At 43.7% G+C, this 23785-nt stretch overlaps 1 protein-coding gene across 10 annotated transcripts in view; it reads right to left on the bottom strand.

Annotated features, from left to right (window-relative positions):
- akap13 (A-kinase anchoring protein 13) overlaps positions 1-23785 on the bottom strand; it is a 120464-nt gene that overhangs the window by 5350 nt on the left and 91329 nt on the right. For 9 of the 10 annotated variants that reach the window (XM_069190658.1, XM_069190657.1, XM_069190664.1 and 6 more), the window contains 20 exons: positions 20596-20755; positions 13615-13682; positions 13090-13156; positions 12840-12981; positions 12497-12609; positions 11342-11488; positions 10786-11045; positions 10200-10325; positions 9644-9761; positions 8503-8751; positions 8259-8335; positions 7196-7377; positions 5509-5591; positions 4428-4616; positions 3537-3698; positions 3334-3404; positions 2840-2884; positions 2531-2581; positions 1249-1686; positions 279-597 (listed from right to left, as the gene is read on the bottom strand). In XM_069190658.1, the coding sequence (XP_069046759.1) occupies positions 279-597; positions 1249-1686; positions 2531-2581; positions 2840-2884; positions 3334-3404; positions 3537-3698; positions 4428-4616; positions 5509-5591; positions 7196-7377; positions 8259-8335; positions 8503-8751; positions 9644-9761; positions 10200-10325; positions 10786-11045; positions 11342-11488; positions 12497-12609; positions 12840-12981; positions 13090-13156; positions 13615-13682; positions 20596-20755 (3067 nt within the window). The remainder of the gene's footprint in view (positions 1-278; positions 598-1248; positions 1687-2530; positions 2582-2839; positions 2885-3333; positions 3405-3536; positions 3699-4427; positions 4617-5508; positions 5592-7195; positions 7378-8258; positions 8336-8502; positions 8752-9643; positions 9762-10199; positions 10326-10785; positions 11046-11341; positions 11489-12496; positions 12610-12839; positions 12982-13089; positions 13157-13614; positions 13683-20595; positions 20756-23785) is intronic. The other variant, XM_069190661.1, reaches the window with a different exon arrangement.

Genomic DNA, 23785 nt, shown 5'->3' with positions numbered 1-23785 from the left:
AAATCACATCTAACATTTCGTATGGCTTTTATTCTTGAACGTCAGTGACCTCGACCCCATCCCTTTCCCCGACAGCTCCTGCCACCCTGCCAATGGAGCCAAGCGCAGGCCTGCAGCAGGGGACTGCAATGCTCACGTGCCACGAAGCAGTCCCAGTACCACTGAAAACTTTGACTTCTGGTCCTTCCTATGATTCTAAATGTTTAGTAAGGATTTCTTGTCCTAAAACGATACAACACTGCGAGTGCCCATGGGCAGGTGATCTATACGCCACGTACCCGCCGCTGGGGAGAGCTGCCCTTTGCCCTTCTTCTTCTTCTTGTCTTTCTTGTCCTTCTTGTCCTTGGAGCGGGCCAGCTGCAGCAGGCGGCCCGGGATCTGGTTCTGCCCCTCGCTGCCCTGGGCCTTGAGGCTCTGGTTGAAGGCGAAGGGGTTCAAGTTCTTCCCCTTCTGCTTGGAGTCCGTCCTGGTCAGCGAGTCCGTCCTGGGCGATGAGGACAGCTCGCACTCCACAGGGTCCCGGTCCAGGGAGCTGGTGCTGTGGAACTTCAGGGACTCGTCCGAAGTGCTGGAGGGCGTCCTGTGTTTCCTTTTGTCCTAAAATTCCAGCAAAACAAAATAACTTTTTGAATGCTTTTCTTATGTACTAGGCAGGATGCACTGACATGTACCGCACAGAATCTGCGGCTACTTGCTGTTTGCTTTAGTTTTCCTCATTGATATTAGGCGGCTCTGTGGTTCAGGATCTGCGCCTGTGGCTGGAAGGTTGCTGGTTCGAATCCTGCGGCCGGCAGAGGAATCCTACTTCGTTGGGCCACTGAGCAAGGCCCTTAACACTAACTGCTGCTCCAGGGGTACCGTATAAATAGCTGACCCTGTGCTCTGACCCCAAGCTTCTCTCCCTGTCTGTGTGTCTCATTGAGAGCAAGTTGGGGTACGTGAAAAGTTCCTGATTCCCGATACAAGAAATTGTATATGGCCAATAAAGTGATCTTAATTACAAATTTTGTGCATATCTATTTAATGGAGCAATTTAAGATGCATATGAAAACATCTGCGTGGGATTAGGCACATCAGTTCAGGAAGGATATTGGTCTAATGTTATACGTGTTACACACGTGCCACACATTCTGGATCACACACTGTGAGTGTACAAGGCCGGTCATGTGCAGATATTCCTACAGTGACACGCACACCGAGGTGCACACTTGTGCACTGAGGCCTGGGCTGCGAGGAGCCGGCTCTCACCTCCGTCTGCTTCAGCTGCTCGATCCTCTCCAGGTCCCTGCGGACCTGCTCGCGGTCCCGGTCCAGCTGCCGCTGGGCCGCCCTCAGCCGCTCCAAATCCCGCTGGTACTCGTCCTTGCGGCCGCGCAGCTCCTCGCGGTCCTGCTCCAGCTCGCGGCGGCCGCGCTGCGCCTCCTCGTCCAGGCGCTGCAGGTGGGCCTCGCGCTGTGCCAGCTCCCGCTCGCGCGCGCCCCACTCGCGCTCCCGCCGCCGCCGCTCCTCGGCGTGCGCCGCCTGCTGCCGCTGCAGGTTGGCCAGCTCCTGCCGCTGCTTCTCCAGGCTGCGCTGCTTCTCCTGCTCGATGAGGGAGTTGGGGCGTGAGGAGGGCCGCGAGGCGGGGCGCTCACTCAGGGCCTGCCGCTGGTCCTCGATGAAGGTGTCCTGCTGGACCACGACGGCCTGCGAGACATGAACACGAGCATTACTCCCTGTCTGGGGAACAATTGCCTAGGCCCAGCTGCCTCCAGCAGGGGTCGCCACTGAGTAATACAGGCTCTCACCCAGACAGCCCTGCCTCCAGCAGGGGTCGCCACTGAGTAATACAGGCTCTCACCCAGACAGCCCTGCCTCCAGCAGGGGTCGCCACTGAGTAATACAGGCTCTCACCCAGACAGCCCTGCCTCCAGCAGGGGTCGCCACTGAGTAATACAGGCTCTCACCCAGACAGCCCTGCCTCCAGCAGGGGTCGCCACTGAGTAATACAGGCTCTCACCCAGACAGCCCTGCCTCCAGCAGGGGTCGCCACTGAGTAATACAGGCTCTCACCCAGACAGCCCTGCCTCCAGCAGGGGTCGCCACTGAGTAATACAGGCTCTCACCCAGACAGCCCTGCCTCCAGCAGGGGTCGCCACTGAGTAATACAGGCTCTCACCCAGACAGCCCTGCCTCCAGCAGGGGTCGACACTGAGTAATACAGGCTCTCATCCAGACAGCCCTGCCTCCAGCAGGGGTCGCCACTGAGTAATACAGGCTCTCACCCAGAGCACAGCCCAGACAGCACAATCATGCAATGGTTATACAGCACACAATGGCACAAGGAGAGTATCAAGGTCAATTTACAATATTTGAAAAGAAAGTATCAAACTAATTCCTACAAATTAGGAAGTGCACAATTTAAGCTACTGGAAATTGACTGTTAACATATACCATCATGATCCCGGAGAACAGTTAAAATGCATCAAGAGATTCTGCACTGTGCTCTAGAGTCGAACCCAAAGAAAGAGTAACATCTTCCCAGCATTACCTGCAATACACTGAGCAGCTCATGAAGGTGTGTGACGCTGTGGAGGACCTGCTATAGAAGAGAACAAAACACCACCTTACTGCAAAAGGAAAAAATACAATGCATATCACATTTTAAGATCATGCGTTTTATTTTAATTCATGACAGATATCACACGGAAGTGTTACTCTTCGAAAGGGCCACAGGGAGAAGAGCGCAATCTTTGCTGCAGGCTTTGTGCAGGATCGGAGTTCACTAGCCCCCCCATAGATACTGAAAGCACTGTGATCCCAGTTAAACCCACACAGCTCCCAAAGTGGAAACACCAACCTCGCTGTTTCTTTTGAGCAGCAGCAGCAAGTTCGCATTCCCGCCCTGTGGAAAACAAACACAGCGCAGCTGAAGGATTATGGATGTTGAAGGGAAGGCTACCAGCCAAAAGCCTCTAATAACAAGAAAGGAATCTGATCCCACCTGCTGGAAATAAATCAGCAGCTGTAATTACGGGCATTAAACTACATGTCTCAAACACATCAAGGGGTATTTGTTGTCCTTAATGAATACTTATTCATTTTCATACATTTACTGAATTCTTGTGGTGCTTGCATTGTTAATGCACCTCACTTTCAAAGAGGAAAGAGTGCAAGAATAAATACTAAATCAATACAAAACTCAATAGCCTTCTTAATGTGACAGTGTAGCCCATTTATGGTTTTCCAAAGCCTTTGTCTCCAGACAGGTCTATTGAAAGTAGAGAACGAGTCTACTCTAAATTTGGATGGCTGTTCAGAGCACAGTAGAAAAGTCTGAGCAGAGCTTACTACCTTCTTTAACACACTGTCTGATTCAGTCCTGCGAAGATCAGGCGACTCCTCTCCCTCATCCTTCTCCCCATCTAAAATAAATATTTCTCAGAATTAACGCAGCGCTGAGGCAAGTCTATATAGCAAGCAGACCATTTAATTTAGTCTGATCTGAAAGAATTGCAGTCTGTCTCCATAAAAAAAACCAAGAGGCGTAATCTTACTTTTGGAAGCATTCATCTGGTGACTGTCGAAGCCCCCGAAGGTTTCTGCCCTTCGAGGCAGCAACACAGGCCCCACACTGCCCTCCGCTTCCAAATTACTGGACACCTGCTGCCCCACCGCCCCACCCAGACTTCCACTGACAAGCGTCTGCAACGTCTCCACTGAAAGAGAGATCAGCGGACACATTAGATTGCATTCACATCTGCATGACACTGCAGACTTTAAACACATGACTCCTTTAATCACAAAAAGGCTTTGATGAGAGTGCTCAATCTCCCCCATCAGGCGAAGTCTGCCACATCCAGTGAATGCTTTCGAGGAACAAAAGCAAGAGATGATGCAATACAGGAAGTACATTTATTTGACCTCATGAAGAAATGTGATTGGCTGAAAACGGTCTTCGATTTGATCTAGTAGATCTATTCCACACTAAAGGTACACTGATTCTAATTACATTATAAGCAAGGAACCAGTGGCCGCAGCTCTACATTCCTGCCCAAGTGTGTTTGAGTTGTTTGCGTATTGACCACTTTGAGCATTACAGGTCTGTGTCTGTGGGCAGAATGTTATGGCTAAGAAGGATACAGGCAAACAGCTGGCTCTTCTAGGCTATACAATACAAGAAATCAGGTATATTTAGCACCCGGCTAGTATTTACTCATTTTTCACAGAGTAATATACATACTCATCTTAGTACAGACAAGTGACCTATTGAGAATCAACACTGTTTTCAATACTCAAATTATTTAGTGCTTTGAGACTTCTAATGAAACTTTCTGAGCAGCTGAGGAATAAAATGCGCTGAGTAATGTCTCCTAGTGCTGTACTTTTCTGTCTGCTGGTTGTGAAGCTTGCCCCCGAAAGAGCAGATGGCGTCAGCTGGCACAGACCTTCCTTCAGCGCGTCCTTCATGATGGACTCGCCCTTGGGCACGTCGTCGCTGCTGGCTCTGAAGAGCGTGCGGGTCACGGCGCCGGGGGCGCCCTCCTCGGGCCGGCCGCCCTCACACATGTCCCGGAAGAGCCGGACCTTCTCCTCCAGCAGCGTCGCGATCTGCCCGTCCTTCTGCCGCAGCAGCTCTGCGGAGACAAGCGCAGCCTCAGAGAGACGGAGCTCGATCCTGGCGGGGCCCGGGGACGAGGGGAGGGAATCGCTTCACTCGTCCGTGTCCTTCTCCTTTCCCCAATTCAATGTAACTCTGTTATATGATATCTCAAGGAAACTGTTTAAAAAACCTTCCAAAAACAACTCTTAATACATGTTTACAGTCAGCCTTAAATTCACTCATTTTTTTGCTATAATGCAATTAATAGACCTCGTTACAATCTCATCCAAATTTGGATTTCTTAAGAGTTAATTACCCAAGTCAAAGCTGCCAGCTATAAAAACTGATACAAAGAAACGAATCGGCAGTCTAGGGCGCAAAACCGATAACTGTTCTGAACATTTAGGTAAAAGGGACTTTCTAAATTCTGCACATGAAACTGCAGTTTAAACAAAGCACAATGTGTCAGAGATCACGTCCGCAAGGGGACTTCAGAATACCTCCAGAAGGAAAACAAAGCTCGGCTCACAATTCGAAGAGGTCATATTGATAAATCTGAATGATGTATTCTGAGGAGTTTGGTTACGCCAGTAACACAAACCACCATTTACAATATCCTTAAAAGGTAAAATTTATAGATGGAGACAGAACTATAATTTTTTCTCAAAGTTTTTTTTTTAAAAAACAAATCCTACTTATACTGGAAAAACTAATCTGATCTCAAAAATAAAAACGATTCTTTAAAAAGCTTCCAACCTTGTCAGGTTCCATTACTGTGACATTAATAGTCTGCATTTTTTCAGGATTGTACAAGGTCTCAAGAAAAATGAACTTGCAAATATCTAAGATTCTACAAATAAAATCTACACATCTTTTAAACATTTCTATGCTAGTTATTCTGGTATTAGAATGGCCATTTTTCTTACCTCTCATCTCTCTTGCTTTTGTTTCCAAGATCCTCTTATCCTCTTCAGTTTCACTTGGAATTCCTTCATCATCATCCTTCTCCCTGCAGAGTAAAACTTTGATCAACATTCAAACCAAATGGCAGGAATGATGTATTCTACAGTGTACAGTGCCAAAACAAGTGCGCAATTTCTAGGTTGGACTGTATTTGCATATATAGTATAAGTAAACACAATCAAAATCTCCAAAAAAGTCTTAATAAACTTTTTTTAACAAAATGATCCACCAGAAAATATCCATGTTTGACTATGTGAACCCTTCAGGTTTAGTAATTGGCAGCACATCCTTGAGCATAAATGTGTTCAACTAGTTGATTCATCTAATTGTGATGTCTTTTAGGAATTGTGATACTTCTTCCTTAAAGACCAGCTCACCTCAGGTCCTGCCATATGAGTCAGAGGGGTTTTAAATTGGGACTTTGACTTTGCCAATCATAAACATGAAATTATGTCTCCCTCAGCCATTCTCTTATAGATCTGCATCCTGTTTCATGACCCACTTTCAGCTCAGCTGACGAATAGCTGGCCATGACATTTTCAGATCCAAAGTTTGCTGCTATGGTGCCAAATTCATGGTTCCATCAAGGATGACAAGCCATCCTACACAGACAAGAAAGGAGCTCCAAACCATGACGTGCCTACCACCGTGCCAGATGGTTGGGATGAAATGTATCTCAAAGTTTTGACTCGTTTGTTCGGAAAACATTCTTCTACTACTCTTGTGGATTGTTCAGGTGATCTTTGGCAAATTAGAGATGGCCAGCAATGTTTATTTTAGAGAGCGATGGTTTCTTCCTGGCTATCCGCCCATGAAAACTCCCTTTAATTCTTTTTCTGATGGTTGAGGCAAGAATACTGACCAATAGCCAAAGTGAGAGAGGCCTGCAGAACATAAAATGGGGCTCTTTGTGACTTTTGAGACAATTTTCCAGGTTACACCTGGGGAGATCCTGGAAGAATGATTGCTCCTGGGTAGATTCACCATTGTACTGAACACTTTATACTTGTAGACTGTCTGACAGTGAATGCATCGAGTCCCAAAGCTGTCCCAAAGAAAATGTGTGATAATCACCTCCATATTGATATGCATCAACTACTTTATCATGGTATGACACTAATAATACACATGGAATAACAGGTATTTCCTCTAACTTGTAAGATTCTCATGGTTTACCGTTCACTTAATTCACATACACTAATACATGCCTTGTGGGCGGGTGGGTCACCTTGGAGGCCAATCCTGAGATGGATTGGCATCCTATCCAGAGCGTACCCTGCCTTGTGCCCGTTATTTGTTATTATGGGCTCCAGGTCCCTAGTGACCCTGACTTGGAAGAAGTGGCTAGATAATATACAGATGTGCTGTATATTGCACACTACATTTTCACTTGCAGCACTTTAGAAGTTTAGCCCTCATCTAACATAGCACTTCAACATTTTAAACCATATAGTTTGCATTGAGTCCACACTGGAAAGCACTACATGGCACTCCTGTAACTTCCAAATGATGGATGTTCGTAAGTATGGACTAATCAAAACCTACAGATTTCAAGCACGGTTTGTGCATCAGAGCAAGCAGCTGTTAAAGTGGCATCTCCGCCCTCTGTCTCCCTGAGGGTCAGAGGTCAGCCGCCCACCAGCGACTCACATGGAATGCATGGCGTCCTGGATCAGCTGCATCCAGGCGTTGCGCTCCTCCTTAGAGCTGGCATGGACTTCCACCATCTCGGGCTTCTCGCTGCCCGCGGTGATGAGGAAGAGGCCCTTCTCTTCATTCGCCACCTCCCGCACGATCAGCTTCTGCAGCGAGATCACCGTGGCGCGCTGGTCCTGCAGCACACAGGGGGAGAGAGGTGAAGCCCAAGCCGCGACATGGAGGACTGGGCTCACGTCACCGAGCAGAAGGACACACTTGCCCACAGAGGAGAGCCGTAGAGCACACAAGTCCATCCATTTCTGCCAACCACCTAATCAATAACTTATAGTTAAACATGTTTTATTTAGACAATAGTGCCAGAAATAGAAGTGTTTCTAGAGTTAAAGCTGTGAAAACTGCTACATTGCAGACCTATCCCCCCAAAAAAACCTGTATGAATTTATTTGAAGAAGATAAGCAGTTCAGATAAACTGGATGTATTCTTGCACTAACATGGTTTTTGCTCTAAGAGCTGTCAACTGATACACCCCCTTCCACACACCCCCTACCTAATTTGTAAGACAAGAGGGATGCTTTATGGCTGAGGATTGTAATCTATAGATCACATTTATTAATGACCTGAATGATTTGTCCTCTATCTCCCTTTTAAGCCTATCTGCCAAAGATTCTACTATAGGCCCATCATAATACACACAGACATGCAGATCATGCAACAAGGAAACTCATAATACTGCTTTCACTTCCACAGACACTTTATGGAAATGGCTTTAGGAGAATTCAATTCAGTCATTAAAATGGTTAGACTCTTTGGTGAAAGCATGGAAAACAACATCTTGTGTAACTAATGGATCACATGCCTCAGATCTGCCAAGCACTTTACTATGCCAACATTACATTGTTTTATTAAAACCAGAATCTAAAACAGCATTGCGTGGCAGTGATAATTATGCAATGCACTAGCAATAGCCTAGAAAGGATGTGTGTTGTAATTCTCAATTATGAAAAGCTACTAGCTGCTTCTTCAGTTCAGGGCACAGAATAATGTGAAACATACCAATGAAGCAAATACATATTTCTGATCTTTTTCTTGAAGGAACACGAAGACACCTGCAAAGAGCAGCGCCTGGACATCTACAGAGAAACAAAGAGAAATTGAATCAAAACCCACACCATGAAAGACACCTCTATATTGAGAAAAAAACAAACCACCTTCAACTTTGGGCACAGCAAAGAAAGAGTCCAGCACACGAATGGGGACAGGCGGGGCGGCGTGTGAAGCACAGGCTGGTCTCTCTCACCCTTCAGCCTCCCGGCATTGTTCTTGAGCTGTAGTGGCCCGTCGTGGATCAGTTTCCTGCGCAGGAGGTCTTCCCGGGCAAACATCTGGCCGCTCTTCATCCTCATGATGGACTTGCTGTCCGTCCGACTGTAAATCTCCTTCAGCCGTTTCTTCTTCTCGTGCTCGTTGACCTTGCTGTCCACGGCCGCGATCACCTCCTTCACCAGCGTCAGCGCCCGCGACAGGTCTGCGTGGTCTTCTTCGTTCTCTGCACCGACAGACAGAGGCGCAGCTTAACGTGCTGATGGCGGCCTGGCGGGGCGGGGCGGCTCATGTACACCCTGGAGTAACGGGTTCAATCCACGTCCCAAGATATGCAGAATTCTGCAAAGCTCACGGCAGACTTACGGAATTTCCATTTATGGGGGTCAATTGGCTTTTCACAATACAGGCAATACAGTGGAAAGAAACTGGTATTTTACCAAAGGTTTACTATGAGTGGCCTTAGCGAAGCAAAAAACTCAAGAGCCTATAAACTCTATAACCAAAGGTGGTGGCTTGGCTGTGAGATAAGTCTCAAACCGCTGGCAGCCGCTCCTGGCAAAGAACCAATGTCCCATCATTCACAGCTACCAGGAACCAAATAAGAAGAAGAATTTATATAGAACTTCTGGTTTCAAAGGATTCAAAAATGCTTCACACACAGGAGGCAACCCACTACACCCACATCCATCCTCCGCTGGAGTGTACCACCAACTGGGTGACGCACAGCAGCCACTCTGCACAGCAGATCGGGGGGAGGGGTGACAACTGCTTCTCCAATGTCATTTAATGGGAAATTTATAATGGCCAGATTTTACAAGACCAGAAAGGACACCAGGCTTAACACCTCTATTGTTATAAACGGTGCCAATGGGGCTTCAACAACTAAGTAGTCAGGACTTTGTTTTGACATCTAATCCAAAGGACGGCACCTTCCACAATAGTGTGTTCCAGATTGAAGACCCAGCACCGGTGGTCCAGCAGCACCAAATACAGCAGCAACCTTGTCTTACTTAAAGGTCTCCTATTCCAGTACTCACCAGGCCCAGCCAAGATAAGTTACTGAAATCTGATATGTCAATCAGATGCAGTGACCCCATTCTGTAGGAGAGCCTCACCTTTGGTGTGCTGTAGTATCCTCTGCAGTAGCACTGGATACTTCGTTATCCGTTGTGTTACTAGTAATATACATTCAGGAATGCCCAGTCTTCGAACAATTGGTAAAGACATTTTTTTCTAAAAAGAGAAAAGAAAAAATGTTGCCTTTTTATGATAAAGTTTTCTTTAAATAGATTAACCCAACAACCTAAGCATGAAAAATTTAGAAAAAACAATTCGACATTTGTGTCATTTTCAACATCAAGCCTATATGGCATTTGACAGATTTGGCTGGTATTAAAGAGAAACTCTTAAGTTTAATTAACAGCAGACGGTGATTGTCTTGTTTATCTGAGTGAGAGTGATCTTTTATCTTTGTTCTCATGGTACTAATCATATATTTTAAAAACAATTTGGCACCAATTTACAATTTTCGTGTCAGTTACTCTGTGATGTGTGAGATACTAATTTCAGTGTTGCCTTCTGGCTAGAAAACAAATGTAAATAACAACAATAAAAGAGAACAGTAAGAAAACGTAAATCATAAGACATTTAATAAATACATATTCACATTACCGTAACAAATGCCTGGAAGCGTTTATCTTTGGCACAACACTCCTTATAATAGTTCACTGCCTCATTGTGTCGGCTGCAGAATTTGCCATATATTTTCTTCATGCGCTCAGCACTGGAACCTGTAAACTGTGGAACACTAATTTAAGCAGATCATTCTCACATGAATGCTAGCAAGACATTAAAATACATCCAAGGCTTGTTGCAACAAACACATACAGTGTCTTCTTTTCACTAGGAAGTATACACTTTTTCCATTTCCTCCGACTGTGAATCAGATCCGCTCAGTACTGCAAGTTCCCTGCCCCTACAGGAGAAGCGCAGGCCGCACTCACACATGAGCCGCCATCTGCCTCTCTGCAGCGCAAGCTCACAGCACATACACCAAAATCAACTGTCAGATGGAGGAGTGAAGGAGACGATCCCCACTAATAATACAGATAACCTGGCAGACCAGAAGCTGCTGTAGTCGAGAATGCCTCCACGCAATCCGAATATCCAGTCCAAATAAACACCTTTGTCTTAATCCAGCTTCTGTCTTCAAACAGAACAGACAGCCAGTCGTAACGTGGTACTCCCCTGTCCTTACCTGGTTGACAAGAATATCTCCTATTTTTCTAATGACAAATCCTCCATCCTTCCCCTCCGTGCGGGACTCCTGCTGAGACTCCCTCTTCCTCTCCAGGACGCGGCTGAAGAACTGCGTGTGAATGTCCACAAGATCGTCCAACACAGGGAATATCCGCTCTGTGTTCGTTTCCTGTTGCAGCTCTTTACAGAGCCCTTTGCTGTACACATCTGCCATGATCTTCAGCGTCCGAACGTGGTGCATCTCTGTCTGGATCAACTCTACAGGCAGACAGGGCAGAAAGCAAGATCGGTCAGCACCAGGCATCACACCTGCAGTATACCATCCAACAAGTCTGCTCTTCATTAAGTTGGATGTGTTATACTTGGTCATGTGAACCAAGCCACACTTTCAGCCCTTTGTTCCCAAAGGCTCCTGCCCCTGGAAAGCATTGAGAATCTTTTTTGTTTAACTTGTCTTTCCTCACCTAGGTGAAAAAGGTAAGGTACTGTACCTAGTGCACATTAGTACACCATCTGCAGTTCTTTTGGAAGCTCTGAACAGCAGCTGCCCTTACCATAGATGACATCCTGCCGTTTGATCATGTCCTTCTTGAGCTGCTTCACCAGCTTTTTGTCCACAATCATGCTCCACGAGTCGGCCTCCAGGTCCTTGGTGTCCGGTTCAAACTCCCCCATCAGCTGGCTGTCCATCATCTCTGTTCCTGGAACAGACAACAGCATGTAGCCTGGGGAGGAACCAAGCCTGTAGCCAATGACAGCTGACCAGCTAGCTGCCCATTACCCAACAGGATCATAGGAATTCTGATTCAACACTTTAACGATTACAGTTATTTACATTTAACAAGGAGAGCTTTATTTGATAAACCCTACTAAAGACCAGGATTATCCTCTTTTTCTCAGTAGAAGATAGTCTGACCCAAGACATACGCATTCTGAAAAGTTCTGCTGATAAACAGTGGAATTGTCCGAGGCTTAGAGATACAGCCAGACTTAACAGTTGTTAGCAACTGCTAAACCCCCACCTTTTACAGGTCCAAAAAAATAGCCTATAAAACACAACATGCTCTCAGGAACAAAGGACACGAGGCTTTAAAACTCCTCCATATTGTACTTTCTAACAGATTGAATATTAACTCCAAGAAAGCACCACATCAGAGAATGACTAGAATAAGACGTTTAAAGATGAATAACCCAGTACATTCCACCTTCCTTGTTTATACTTTTGTAAAACTAGCACACAGTGTAGGTTGATGAATTGTATACATGTCAGAGAGTGCAGAAGAGAAGAAGTCAAAGAGGGAAGATTTTTTTCCTCCTACTTTATAACAATCCACAGAAAATGTGTGTTAAATATTTTAATCCTTCAAGCCCTACATTCCTCAGCCTTGTCAGACGTACTCCTAGGACACACCACTATGGGAATGATGCAAGAAAATATGAGATAAGGCAGGAAATGTTATATTATGGAGACCAGCAAAGCTTGACATTATTCAAATAAAAAGCCCCATCCTAAACTTAATAATGCTGCAGCAAAGTAGCAAACACAAAATTCAGCTCACACAAACACACTCTTCATCTTCTGCACTAAAGCTTGGTTCAGATGTGCGTGTTGGGGAGCTCACTTTAATGCCATGCTGTTCTGACGTACAGAGCCACAATAAAACAACTTTAGCCCCAGGATGCTCCACATCACTGCGGGGGAATCTCACCTTCGTCAGCCAGGGACTCGGTGGACTCGTTGACCTTGCTGGGCTTGTGCAGGGAGTCGGTCGACTGGGACAGGAACTTCATCCCTTTCAGTGGTATCTCATCATAGGCAGAGCTGGGGCGAGGCAAGAAAACAAGCTAGAAAATCACACTGGTATCCCAGTTTACTCAAGACCTCCCATAAGCTCAGCACAAACTCTTGGCAGGAGGCAAATCAAAGTGTTAAGGGGGGGAAAGTATTCTAATCTTCAGTCTACTACATGTGCCCATTTCCTATTGCTGCCGTTTTGGAAGCACAGGCACTGCGATGAGCCCACAGAAGGAGGGGCAGGGCCCCGTTCTTACCCGGCGATGTTGCTGATGGAGATGCTCTTGGACAGGTTGCTGCTGTGGAAGGGCATCAGGCTGGTGTGCCTCCTGGGGGCCAGCAGGGAGTGGTCATCCGGGATGAAGACTGCCGACCGCGGCCGCTCCCGCGGCAAGGAGGCTGTGGAACACGGCAGAGGAGAGGCGATAAGGCCCAGCGGGGCACATCTCGGAGAGTTAACACGACGAGCTTCAGAAAGCGCACGGGCAGGACCAGGCAGCAGCTTACATTTATGTCTCATCGTGACGGCGGGCATGGAAGCGCTGTCGGGCACTGCAAATTGTTGCTTCTGGTGCTGGAAACAGAAAGGGCACAACACATGGGCACACTGCTCGAGCTGGGGTGTTTAACTGATCAACATCACAATACTCAGAAAAGGCCACAGCAATAAGCTGTGGTTTTAAGCAGTAATCATAACTTACAATCTATCCACAGAACAGACATCTTAATAATGATTTGTAGATACCTTCTGAGGCATCTGCTAAAAATGAGGTAAGGGATTTTAAAAAATCAGCTTCATAAATTACACCATTTAAACTGCCCTTATTTCTGCTTTTCAGTAACTCACATTTTTCGTCTACACAGAATGCACTGTTTTTGACAACTGGAAGTCAGTTTTACCGATACACAAAGAGCCTTAACAAGCTCCCAGGCACAAAAACATATCAATATAAGAGAATATACATAATATTTAAGTTCTGTGTCCATTATCTCCGTTGTTGAACGGACAACACAACAGTTGAAGGGCCTTACCTTCACTTTGACCTTGGTGCAGCTGGGAAGGTTTTCCCTACAGCCCTTGTGGACATACGCGTTGCAGGCTAAAGAGCAAAGAAATACACATCAGCACAGGGTTGACACATGGAAAAGTACAGCAATATTTTTTAAAGAAAGCACTAATCAACAGAATGCAGATATCCCTCAAAATCCTTTATAAAATAGGTAAAAAGACCTGGGGACAAAAGATTAGTTGAAATATAAAAAATAAACCCCCCCATAATGCAACAAAGTTCAGCCTCTTGTCTCGGGCTATAAGCCCACATACTTCAAGATATGTTCTGATTCTCCCAGGTTTCCTTGTGACTGTCTCCTCTAACAGAGCTATGAGTTTTTATTCCACTCCAGAGCACTGTAATGCTGTCAGCACCATGGTTATCTAACCTAGGGAGGCTACATTTCTGAAAAACAAACATCCTCTTGGTTCAGCTATAATAAAAAAAACTTTCTTGATGTATATTAGCCTAATCTAAAACACAGCACTGTATGTATGTATAATCCCTATCTAAGATTAGTTTAGTCAACACAAGAATGATGACTCCCACAACCATACTTACGATATTCTTCATGATATTACACACACCACTACGTCAACACACTTGTCACAACTTTTAGAGATATTTTAATAAGTTAAAAACTTTAGTCTGAAAAGAAAATGTACTACACATACCATTTTCAAGTCATTTACAGTTGGTACCTTTCCTGTAATAACTGCCACTTCACCCAAGCTAGATAGCATTCAGTAAAAACTGGACTAAAGTGTCACTACACCAACATGAAAGTACTGTAACACATAATCTGTTTAATCTCAAGTAGAAACATCTCTTGCAACCGTAGTAAGAGCTGCATTACTTTACCCATAGAGATGGAACTATGTTCTTACTAATTTCTCTGAATATCTTACCTTTAACAGCCTTTCCAGTATGAATAACCTTCGACCACATGAAGGAAAAAATGTCTTATTTACTGAACATAGTTACAACAGACACACCCAGTTAAAGGAACAGGATCCCTTTTTATTCTGAATGGGTCATAAAATAGCCATAATACCAGGGAATCTTTAATCAGAGTAGTATCTTGTGTACTGAGCACCAAGAGTCTGGGCCTCACACCCACAACTCTACTGACTCAGGCTGGGAATCCAGGGGGTGTGTGAGACTATGGCAGCTGGAAAGGTCAAGGGTTAGAAAGCAGTCATCTGACCTCTCTGAATTGTACAGTGAACACTCGAGGTCTGGAGCACTCATTCTTGTGTCAATGCAGAAAACAATGCTACAATTGCTGTAATACTGTTGATGTTTTTAGTCTGTCAATACAGATAGCTTGAAAGATATAAATATTAAAATGTGTAGCCTCAAACAGCTGGCACAGTACAATTATTCCATACCGCTTCTGCACCTGTAGTGTACAGTAAGTATCACCATCTGCATGAGTACAGTACATGATGTACAAGTCCAAGCTCCCCACAGGCTGCTGCGTTTGTGCCTGCTCCGTTTTGTGTATGGTGTTGTGTTGTAAGTGGTGATCATTGCAATACGAAAGGGCACAGAAATCCTGCAGTTACACAACACTCATCTATGCACTTCCCTACATGCCCGCCCCCACAAGCTTCATACAATAGAGCGATGCAAGAAAACAATCCGTGTCGGAAACTCCAGCTTTAGTTATTAATGGCTGAAGTGAGACTAAACAGCAGGGTGTGTAGTGATGTCTTTTCATACTTGGCACAGTAGGGGTATGCGGGGTATGTCACAATTGCTATTACAGTGAGCTAAACAGATCGATAACGGCCCAACCAAAACAAAGCCTGCAGAAGATGTGCATTATGCACACAGCACACACATGGCCAGAATACTGGACTCCGGCGAAGACCACCTGACTTGACCAAGTTGGACCAGGGGCTACTTGAACACATTTTTCATTGGGTTCCCCAACTTTCGGTTCCTCATAAAATGGGATCTTCCCAGACAAAGACTGGAGGAGGGCGTTTCTCTTCCTCTTTATCACTGGGTAGCTGAGAAAGAGACAGGAGTCTGTACACAGTACAACACTGGCTGTCCCTTATCTCAGGAAAGCTCTAGCAGTTCCCTCACAATGCTCTACAATCTGGCTGCAATCACTCCGACTGTGCCTTATCACAAGACAGTCTTCAAAACATGGGCCAGAATGATGCAGACTTCGAGGTGAAGCAGATAGTTTATCGACTGTGAAGTCGCACACTGTTAGTCATCATGTCACATGACGGTTATGTACAGGTGCAACATAACTCCGGGTCAATTACTGACCTACACTGGTAGAATGATGACTTACACATGTAATTTTCCTCAAATTCTGAACTTTGTTAGTGTCAAGACGGCATCCTGAAAAGCAGGTCTGGGTTCACCATGTAGATAATGTTGGATGAGACTGCAGTTTTCATTCATGTAAGGATATAGAATGTAATTATTTTTACATTTGCAGGAAAAAAGTTCTCTCTTTATTAAAATGACTTAACCTATGTCTTCACATAAATCTCGTCTCTACTCCCCACATGCTAAAATCGCCTCCAAATACAAAACCTTTGTTTCCAAAATACACATTTCTTATTTACATGTGGTGGAACACACTGATGTGTCCCAATGCAAATTCTCTTATTTTTTTCTCTTCTCTTCTCTAAAATAAAATAACTAAAACATAATAGCTATGTGGTTAAAAAGGTGTGGGAGGCTATTTTAAGATTCCCTTCTCTTTACCATTTGCTGTATATTCTGGGCAAAAAGTAAATCTGACTTCATATGGATGACTCTACTTTGAAGCCAGCCAGGAAACTCCACCAAAAACAAAAATAAAAAAGGCAATCCTCACAACAGGGTCACCTTGTTTCAGAGCTCTCAGACATTTGGAACGGAGATCAGACGGTGAGCCAGTGTGAATGAGGTGACACTGGCTGATTTTCTCCACCAATTCTCATTGAGGTTCGCTGCTGCTGAAGCCCGAGAACAGAGTAGCATGAAGCTGATAAGTGAACCAAAGAGAGCTATCAAAACGGCATTAATATTGGAATATATCCTCTGAAATTAAGTACTACCAGGAACCATTTTTACAAACAATAAAGTCATTACCTCATCTTTCAGAACAAAATGGTAAAAAAGAAAAGGGCAATACTTTCGCAAACTAGCTGAAGAACAGATTAAATTGGCAGATTGTTTTATCAAGAAATCAACAGAAAAGAGCCAAATTATCTTTTTTGAACTATTGGTAGGGTGTTCCCCACAAAAATACTGTATTAATGTCATGAAGGGGTACAAGAAACAGCACAACCCTGCTAGCCCATGACTAACAATTGATTAATATCTAAAACGATGTGCACTCGAGCTCAAATCACACATTTGCTTTCAGTCACACACAGTTATTGAGTTATGTAAAGCCTGAGGAAACGATAAAAATCTCCCGGCTGGGAAAAATAATAATAATTGCACATCTTTATAACTTTGTCAATGTATTGATCAAGTGCTATACTGAGAGACATTAAAAACAACAACAACAACAACAGCAAATGGAGCTGAGTCTTATTTCTAGAGGAATCCAAGAGAAATACTTTGATCAAGGCTACATCAGCAGTGTCTCCAACAATATTCCCATTACAAGTCCTGAACTTTCAACACTGCTCCAATCCACTGCCCCATTATTCAGGGTTTGGGTACAGTATATTTCTAAATACTACTAATTAAAGCAGAAGCCAGTTAAACTTTTTAAAAGTGGATTTACACCTCTTCTGTATTTCACAACATGCGATGGTGTCTTCAACACTGCAGAGCTGAAAGGATCTGAAGGCTCCGGTGCTTTATTACATCACACTGGCTCCTGTGTAGAACCACAAATCTCACATTCCTGGAAGCTGCTCTTTGCCATTGATACTTCTACCTCCAAAAATCAGAAAGCCTATTTAAACAGACAAAACACAGCTGGTATTTCTAGGATGGTTCTTATTTGCTCTACTATGCGACGTATTCTATCTCATGCATACCACATGTAGAAGATCACCACACATACAGCCGAGCTGCTACATCCATCTAAAGGATGTTTCCTGACTGATGTATTAATCACCCATAACTGATATGGCCTTTGCCTGAAAGATGTGTGTGACACATGAAAGAATTCCCTATGAACGGATCAGAATCTGCTCATAATTAAGGAGAAAATGCCTGATATCCCATAGCCTGTAGGATATTACATCTGAACAGTGATGCATAAAACTGGAAAGCTGTTGTGCTGCTCAGAGTCACAGATCACAGAAAACAGATTCGCTGGGCCTGGGAACAAAGATTCAAGCCCCATAAGGGACCTAGACAAGCTTTCACTCCCACCCCCAACGTCGGAGGAAATTGTGCAGGGAAAGATGGCAGGTCTGACTAACCCCCTACTTCTTTGCCGAAGCACAAAGGTGAAGAGCTGCTGCTGTGGTCTTGCTAGAAGAGGATGAGGTTCTGAACTGGCCGGCACTGCAGATCTGGGTCAAGAGCCACCAGTGCAGAGATAAGCCACAGGCCACTTCTGACATTTTACGCACAAAGTTCTTGGTCAAAATGAATGACTAAAAAGAAGACGGATTTGAAAAAGAAGTGTTCTCTGCTTAAAGGATAACAATAATGATGCCTCATCCTCTATTTAAGAAATAAAATGCAGAGACTCCTGACAAATCCCACATATTGCTTAGACAATCACAAATACTGTTATATTCTTTCTCTTGGGTTGGATTTCTTTTAAACAGTTCAAATTGTTAAGCTTGTAGATGGGTGGAAGTAGGCCAGATGAGAACTACAATGCATTTCTTAGATTTTGGAGTCTTCTCCAAATTCATCCATGTAGACTGTATATAGTCTTATGAAGCCTATAGTCCTGGTGTGATATATGCAAACTAAGGATCCAAACAGAAGTGCTTTAATGCCTCTGCTGCATGAGCCACTGCCATCATCTTCCTTATTTTACTTTCATCACATTCGATAGAGACAAAGAAAGTCAAGCCCAGGAACTGCCAAAGCCTCACAGCAAACACAAATATGACAAGTTCTTGCAATGTGTTTATCTACCTCTTGTCTACCAAGGTTAATGTATATAAAGGGGTCACATAATGACCTAGCATGTCCCAGAAACTACAGAGTGCGGGCCCCATTCACAGTTTGCCGTCATATACTTTCACTGTCCCAAGACATTGCTTAATAAAGAAAAGATCAGTTTCTGCACGGGATATGTCTGAAATCTACATCCTACGTAAGGCCAGACTTATACTTATTTCTCTTTTTCTTTAGACTGCTGCTTTTGTACCACCCAGACATCGCAGTTTGTGTGATGAAGTAATAATGTGTCGCAGTTTTTAGACACTGTAACCTTCCTTTTTTGAGCACAGCCTTTGCATTGTGAAATAACTCCTTCACACAACATCCCCTTTAGGTAAAGCCCAGCAAAAGCACAATACCTTAAAAGCCATTAGAGAAGTCTTTAAAAAGCCAAAGTGCACCTTTTCAGTTTAACTGGAATTAATTAATCTACAGATAGAAAAGAGGAGATCAAAAGTAATTTAAAAAGGTCCTAAAACTAGGACTTGCCAGTTCACAATAATAAATCAGGATTATGGGAAGTTGCTCTTGGGAAGTAGCTATTGACCAATAGAAAAACAATCTATGGTAATTACATCAAAACCTGACAAAATACAGAAAATAGTAAAAGGACACATGAAATTAAAACACCGGAAGAGTGTTCAGAATTTTTTTTCAGAACATAAATGAGATCCTTACTAATTATACCTTCTAATTATAAATCACACCAAAGAAAGCACAGAGTACAGAACTGGAACAAATTCAGATACCTCTTCTCTTTTCCCTTGAGTAAATATCATTTTGCACTATTACCGATATTTACGTCTACAGACATTTTCAGCCACACAGAGTAAACACAGTAAGGCTCTGTATCTAAACGTCCTTTCCTATGGACTGTATTACAAATGTTAATGTGGCTAGATATGAAAATATTACAGAATCAACCACTACTTTAAATGATTATGGGGACACAAAAATACCACAGGGCTACAGTAACTAGAAACAGACTCGGACAGAAGACAGTGGCTGCATTTTTGTTTTATTCCATCAGAATGGTTTACATTCATTTATAAGGAGCTATTGTCTGCTCTCCTAGTTATCTGATTCCTCTTACTCAAAACCTCATCACCATGGCCTTATACCCTTCATCATCTCTACCAGAACATAACAGCGCAAGATGGAAAACTTGTCCCACTGGTAACATTTTTTTTCTTTCAGCATACTGGGGTGAGGGCAATAAGCTAGACTAAATAGTTTTGATCTGTTTCTTTCCTGTACAGCATAGTGCTTATATCTCAGAAGAAGGGTGACAAGTTAATTTCTTCGGTAGCTACTAGTTTTGCTTCTTGCTTCTGAGATTTAAATAGTTCTGCTCTGCGACGCACACCTCTGATGCAGCAGTAGATGGACACATTTGCTGTTCTCCCTCTTTAAACTGTGAGTGATGCCACCTCTTCAGGCAGGAGTGACACCATTCACGTGGCCAGTTCGTTTGAGGCTTTATAAATTCTGAAACAGTGTCACAGCGCTGAAAGGTAGTCCTATACAGTCCTAGAGCAACCATTCTGGAACTCTGTTGTCTGGAGAAGTGTTTACAATGAAAGCAATCTCCCACTTCTAGACAGGTGTGCTCAGAATAAACAAGAGGCTTTGCTTCACTGCAGCTCTAAGCATTTCTATTCCTTAACCAGCATAAGCAGATACAATGTGCACATAAATGGAGGGATTTATGGCGTGTTTTATTAAAAGGACATGGTGCAAACTGCTAACGCACTTAAGGCAAACCAACTATGCTTGCAAAAAGACCCTTAAGCAACAACATCAGGATTCCTTGCAGGGGAAGAGCCTGTAGCATGGCAGCAGTAAACACTTCGCTTCTTACTTGCACAGTGGTAGACCTCCTTAGTGTTGGGAGCTTTGTTGCAGTGGTAACACTGGGCTGAGAAACCGGTCACAGGGCTGAAGAGGTGTCCATTGAGGGTTTTCTTGTCTTTCTCCTTGGCCTCTTTTTCTTTTTCTTTTGCCTTCTCTTTATCTTTTTCCTGTATTGGAAAAAAAAAATGCCAGTGTTGGGAAAAAAAACTGAAAAAATCCAATCCCCAGCTATATCACTAATCTCCTCTCAAGTCCTTCTCCAGGCTGCACACTGAGCGGTCAAGCAATCATTCTGGTGGAGGACTGCCAAGTGCTTCCATAAGAACTCCAATTACTACAAGCCCTGCACACTCTCTTTGGGTAATTACAATGTGTTTAAACTCATTCTCCATCTACCTATGCTGGCAGCCAGAATCATTAAGCATCTAATAAGGAGATAACCAACTGAGATTTCCGTTTTAATTCTCTTAACTCTGAAAGAGAAAGCTATTGAAGGATTTTTTTTTTTAACTTTACATAAAGCCTACAGTTAATAGATTCACAGGAGGCCCACATGGGACAATGTTCTGTAACTATCTTCTGTGATAGCGTTATTTAAGAAATAACTACTCCATCTGAATCTAAGTGAGAAGAACCACGCATGCTCAGAACAGAAGACTGTTTACACAGTGGGTTCGGAAAGTGCTTTATCAAGACTAAAGGAAGTGTGAAAACACTGAGATCTGTGCGTCACGATTGCAAGTAAAATATGGAACATGCTGCCTTGGTAGTCATCACCTATACTCTGCAGAACACAGAATGTGCTAATTGTCTTTCTGATGAAAGATAAACTAATACATTAAACAGTCACAATTTAGAGATCTGCCTTTTAAGACAGAAATCTGTAAAGCATTCTTCTGTCATGACACTGGCACCTCATTCAGGCAAAAATAACAATTCAGCTTTAAGTCTGTTCCCTATTATTGAGTTTCCTTTCCCATCTATTGTGATTGTTTCTTTTGAAATGTACCTCTTTAATGTTACCAAACAGGTAGCAACCCAGGACGAAATGTGACATTCAGCTGAAAGCATGTTTGTATTGCTGTAGTGCTTGCAGAAAAAGCAAAGTAACAAGATTAATTCACAAGAAGATAAATTTAAATACAGAATACGAGTCACATGCCAAAAGATGTCCTGATGACGAGACCTGCTGAACATGTTTGCAAAAGAACAATGCTACCAGAAACCCCTGCCTGTACACAAGAATAGCAAAGCGCATTAAATGGGAAACAACTGCTTTTATTACAACCAGTACATATAAATACAACCTTTTTCATAAGATTTAGAAAAACTGTGACAGATCAGTAAGACAGAGGAAGAAGCTGCGATTGCTTCACTTTTCAAATAAACAGGAAACCCCTTGTCTGCCAAAGACAGAGAACCAAACGTTCTCAACAGAAGCATTTAATAAAAGACCATTCCGTCATACAAGAACTCAAATACAGCAGACCACACAGACCAAAAACAACTAGATCCTGCCCAGGGGAAAGAGCTCAGGTGCCAGTCGCCTACCTCCAGGCTTCTCAGCCCCACCAGCCTAGCTGTGCGGTACTGCACTTCAGTCCACTTTCTACACAACATCCCTGCCAGTGTGGAGAAAGGACCCTCCAGTCGTGGACCAGAGCTCAGTGTGCTCTCACACACGCTTCCATTATGCTGGCCTGGCAGGCAGAGGAAGTGAGAGACTGGATGCAGAGGGTGCTCTTTTGTCCTTTCCATCAAACTTTCTCCACCAGCTTTCTTAAAGGCACAGTGCACTCACCCACCACACAGTGAATATGTGCCATTTCTGTAGTTTTATTACAAGCACAAAACCAAACAGGCTTCAGTGAAACACAGTATAATGTTTTTTTTTTCAGAATCCACTGGAATTGGCTGTGCTCTTTCCTGGGTGCTACAGTTCATGACTATGCAAGAATAGACTTATTTTATACAGTACTCTTCTCTTCTAGCTGCTGTAATTCATAATTATTGACTTCTCTTTATTAATAATGTCCATTAAACGGGAGACAACATTTTCTAAATGTCAGCTTCAGTATTGGAATTAAAAGACTTCTCATCATAACGAAGTCACAAATCTGCAAATAACAAAATGTTGTCCAAGTTTCCTTGCAAACAACCCCCAATACCTACTAGCAGCTTGACGTTGGCTCACTGACAAAGCCATGGATTTCCTTCCCACTGCATGGCCATGCACACACACACCGCTAACACATGAAAAAGCTCTCCTCTTTGACAAGTGTCTTTGACTGCTAACAGAGGCTTAAAAAGCAAGCATGCAATTCTTGTACTATTTACCAAAGAGCTAGCACTTTAACACCAGCCAACAGAAAAGGAAGCTACCACAGCAAGGCTGATCTTCCTGTTGCACTTCCCCTAATGTGATGTGATCAGCTGAGTGCGTTTTATCTTCAACCTCAGGAGCTGGGGGGGGAGGGGGAGGAGGGCTGAGATGATTTCACTACATGGCAAACTTTAAAAGCTTTGTAACTATTTTAATAACTTCAGGGACTATATTGTACACTTGCTAGCACCAATTAATTCACCACTCTGTATCTACTTAAACTCCTAATAGAAACGGATTTCATGCTAGTGTGGAACAGAAACAAAGGGCCACAGAAACATGCATTATCCAACTGCACACTGGAGTTACACACCATAGCATATGAAGATCTGCAGCTTTGTCAGAGAGAACACATCAGTGAAAAAGCACCATGCACAAAATTGAGGACATACAACCACCTCCACATCCCCTTGTTTAGGTCATGCACAAAATCTCTTTCAGCTTTGTGTTCAGGGTAACATAACAGCATGAGTCCCACATAGCCTACTGCACCACTTGAATTGAATGGAGGATTGATGCAGCTCTCATTGGACACAGGTACCTGGCAAAAGAACTTGAAGCCCAACTGAACCCAGTGGAATCTGACTGGTTGGGAAGGGACAACAATCATCCATAAAATAAAAAAAAACCTCAAAAACCATCAAATTCAGGACCAGAAAAGTCCCAAATATTCCTCCCCATATCCATGCAGCCTTATTTACAGTATTAGAGTAAAACTATGTCCCAATATTATTTGTGTATAATAGTTTAGTGGCTTCATTCCTTTATGAGTGCCCCAATCTTTAATCCCTGGGGAAATTCAGGAATCAGGTGT

This window comes from Lepisosteus oculatus, chromosome 5, assembly GCF_040954835.1.
Source record: "Lepisosteus oculatus isolate fLepOcu1 chromosome 5, fLepOcu1.hap2, whole genome shotgun sequence".
NCBI lineage: Eukaryota > Metazoa > Chordata > Actinopteri > Semionotiformes > Lepisosteidae > Lepisosteus > Lepisosteus oculatus.
Note: the sequence above shows the minus strand (reverse complement) of the source record. Positions and strands in the feature narration are given on the sequence as shown.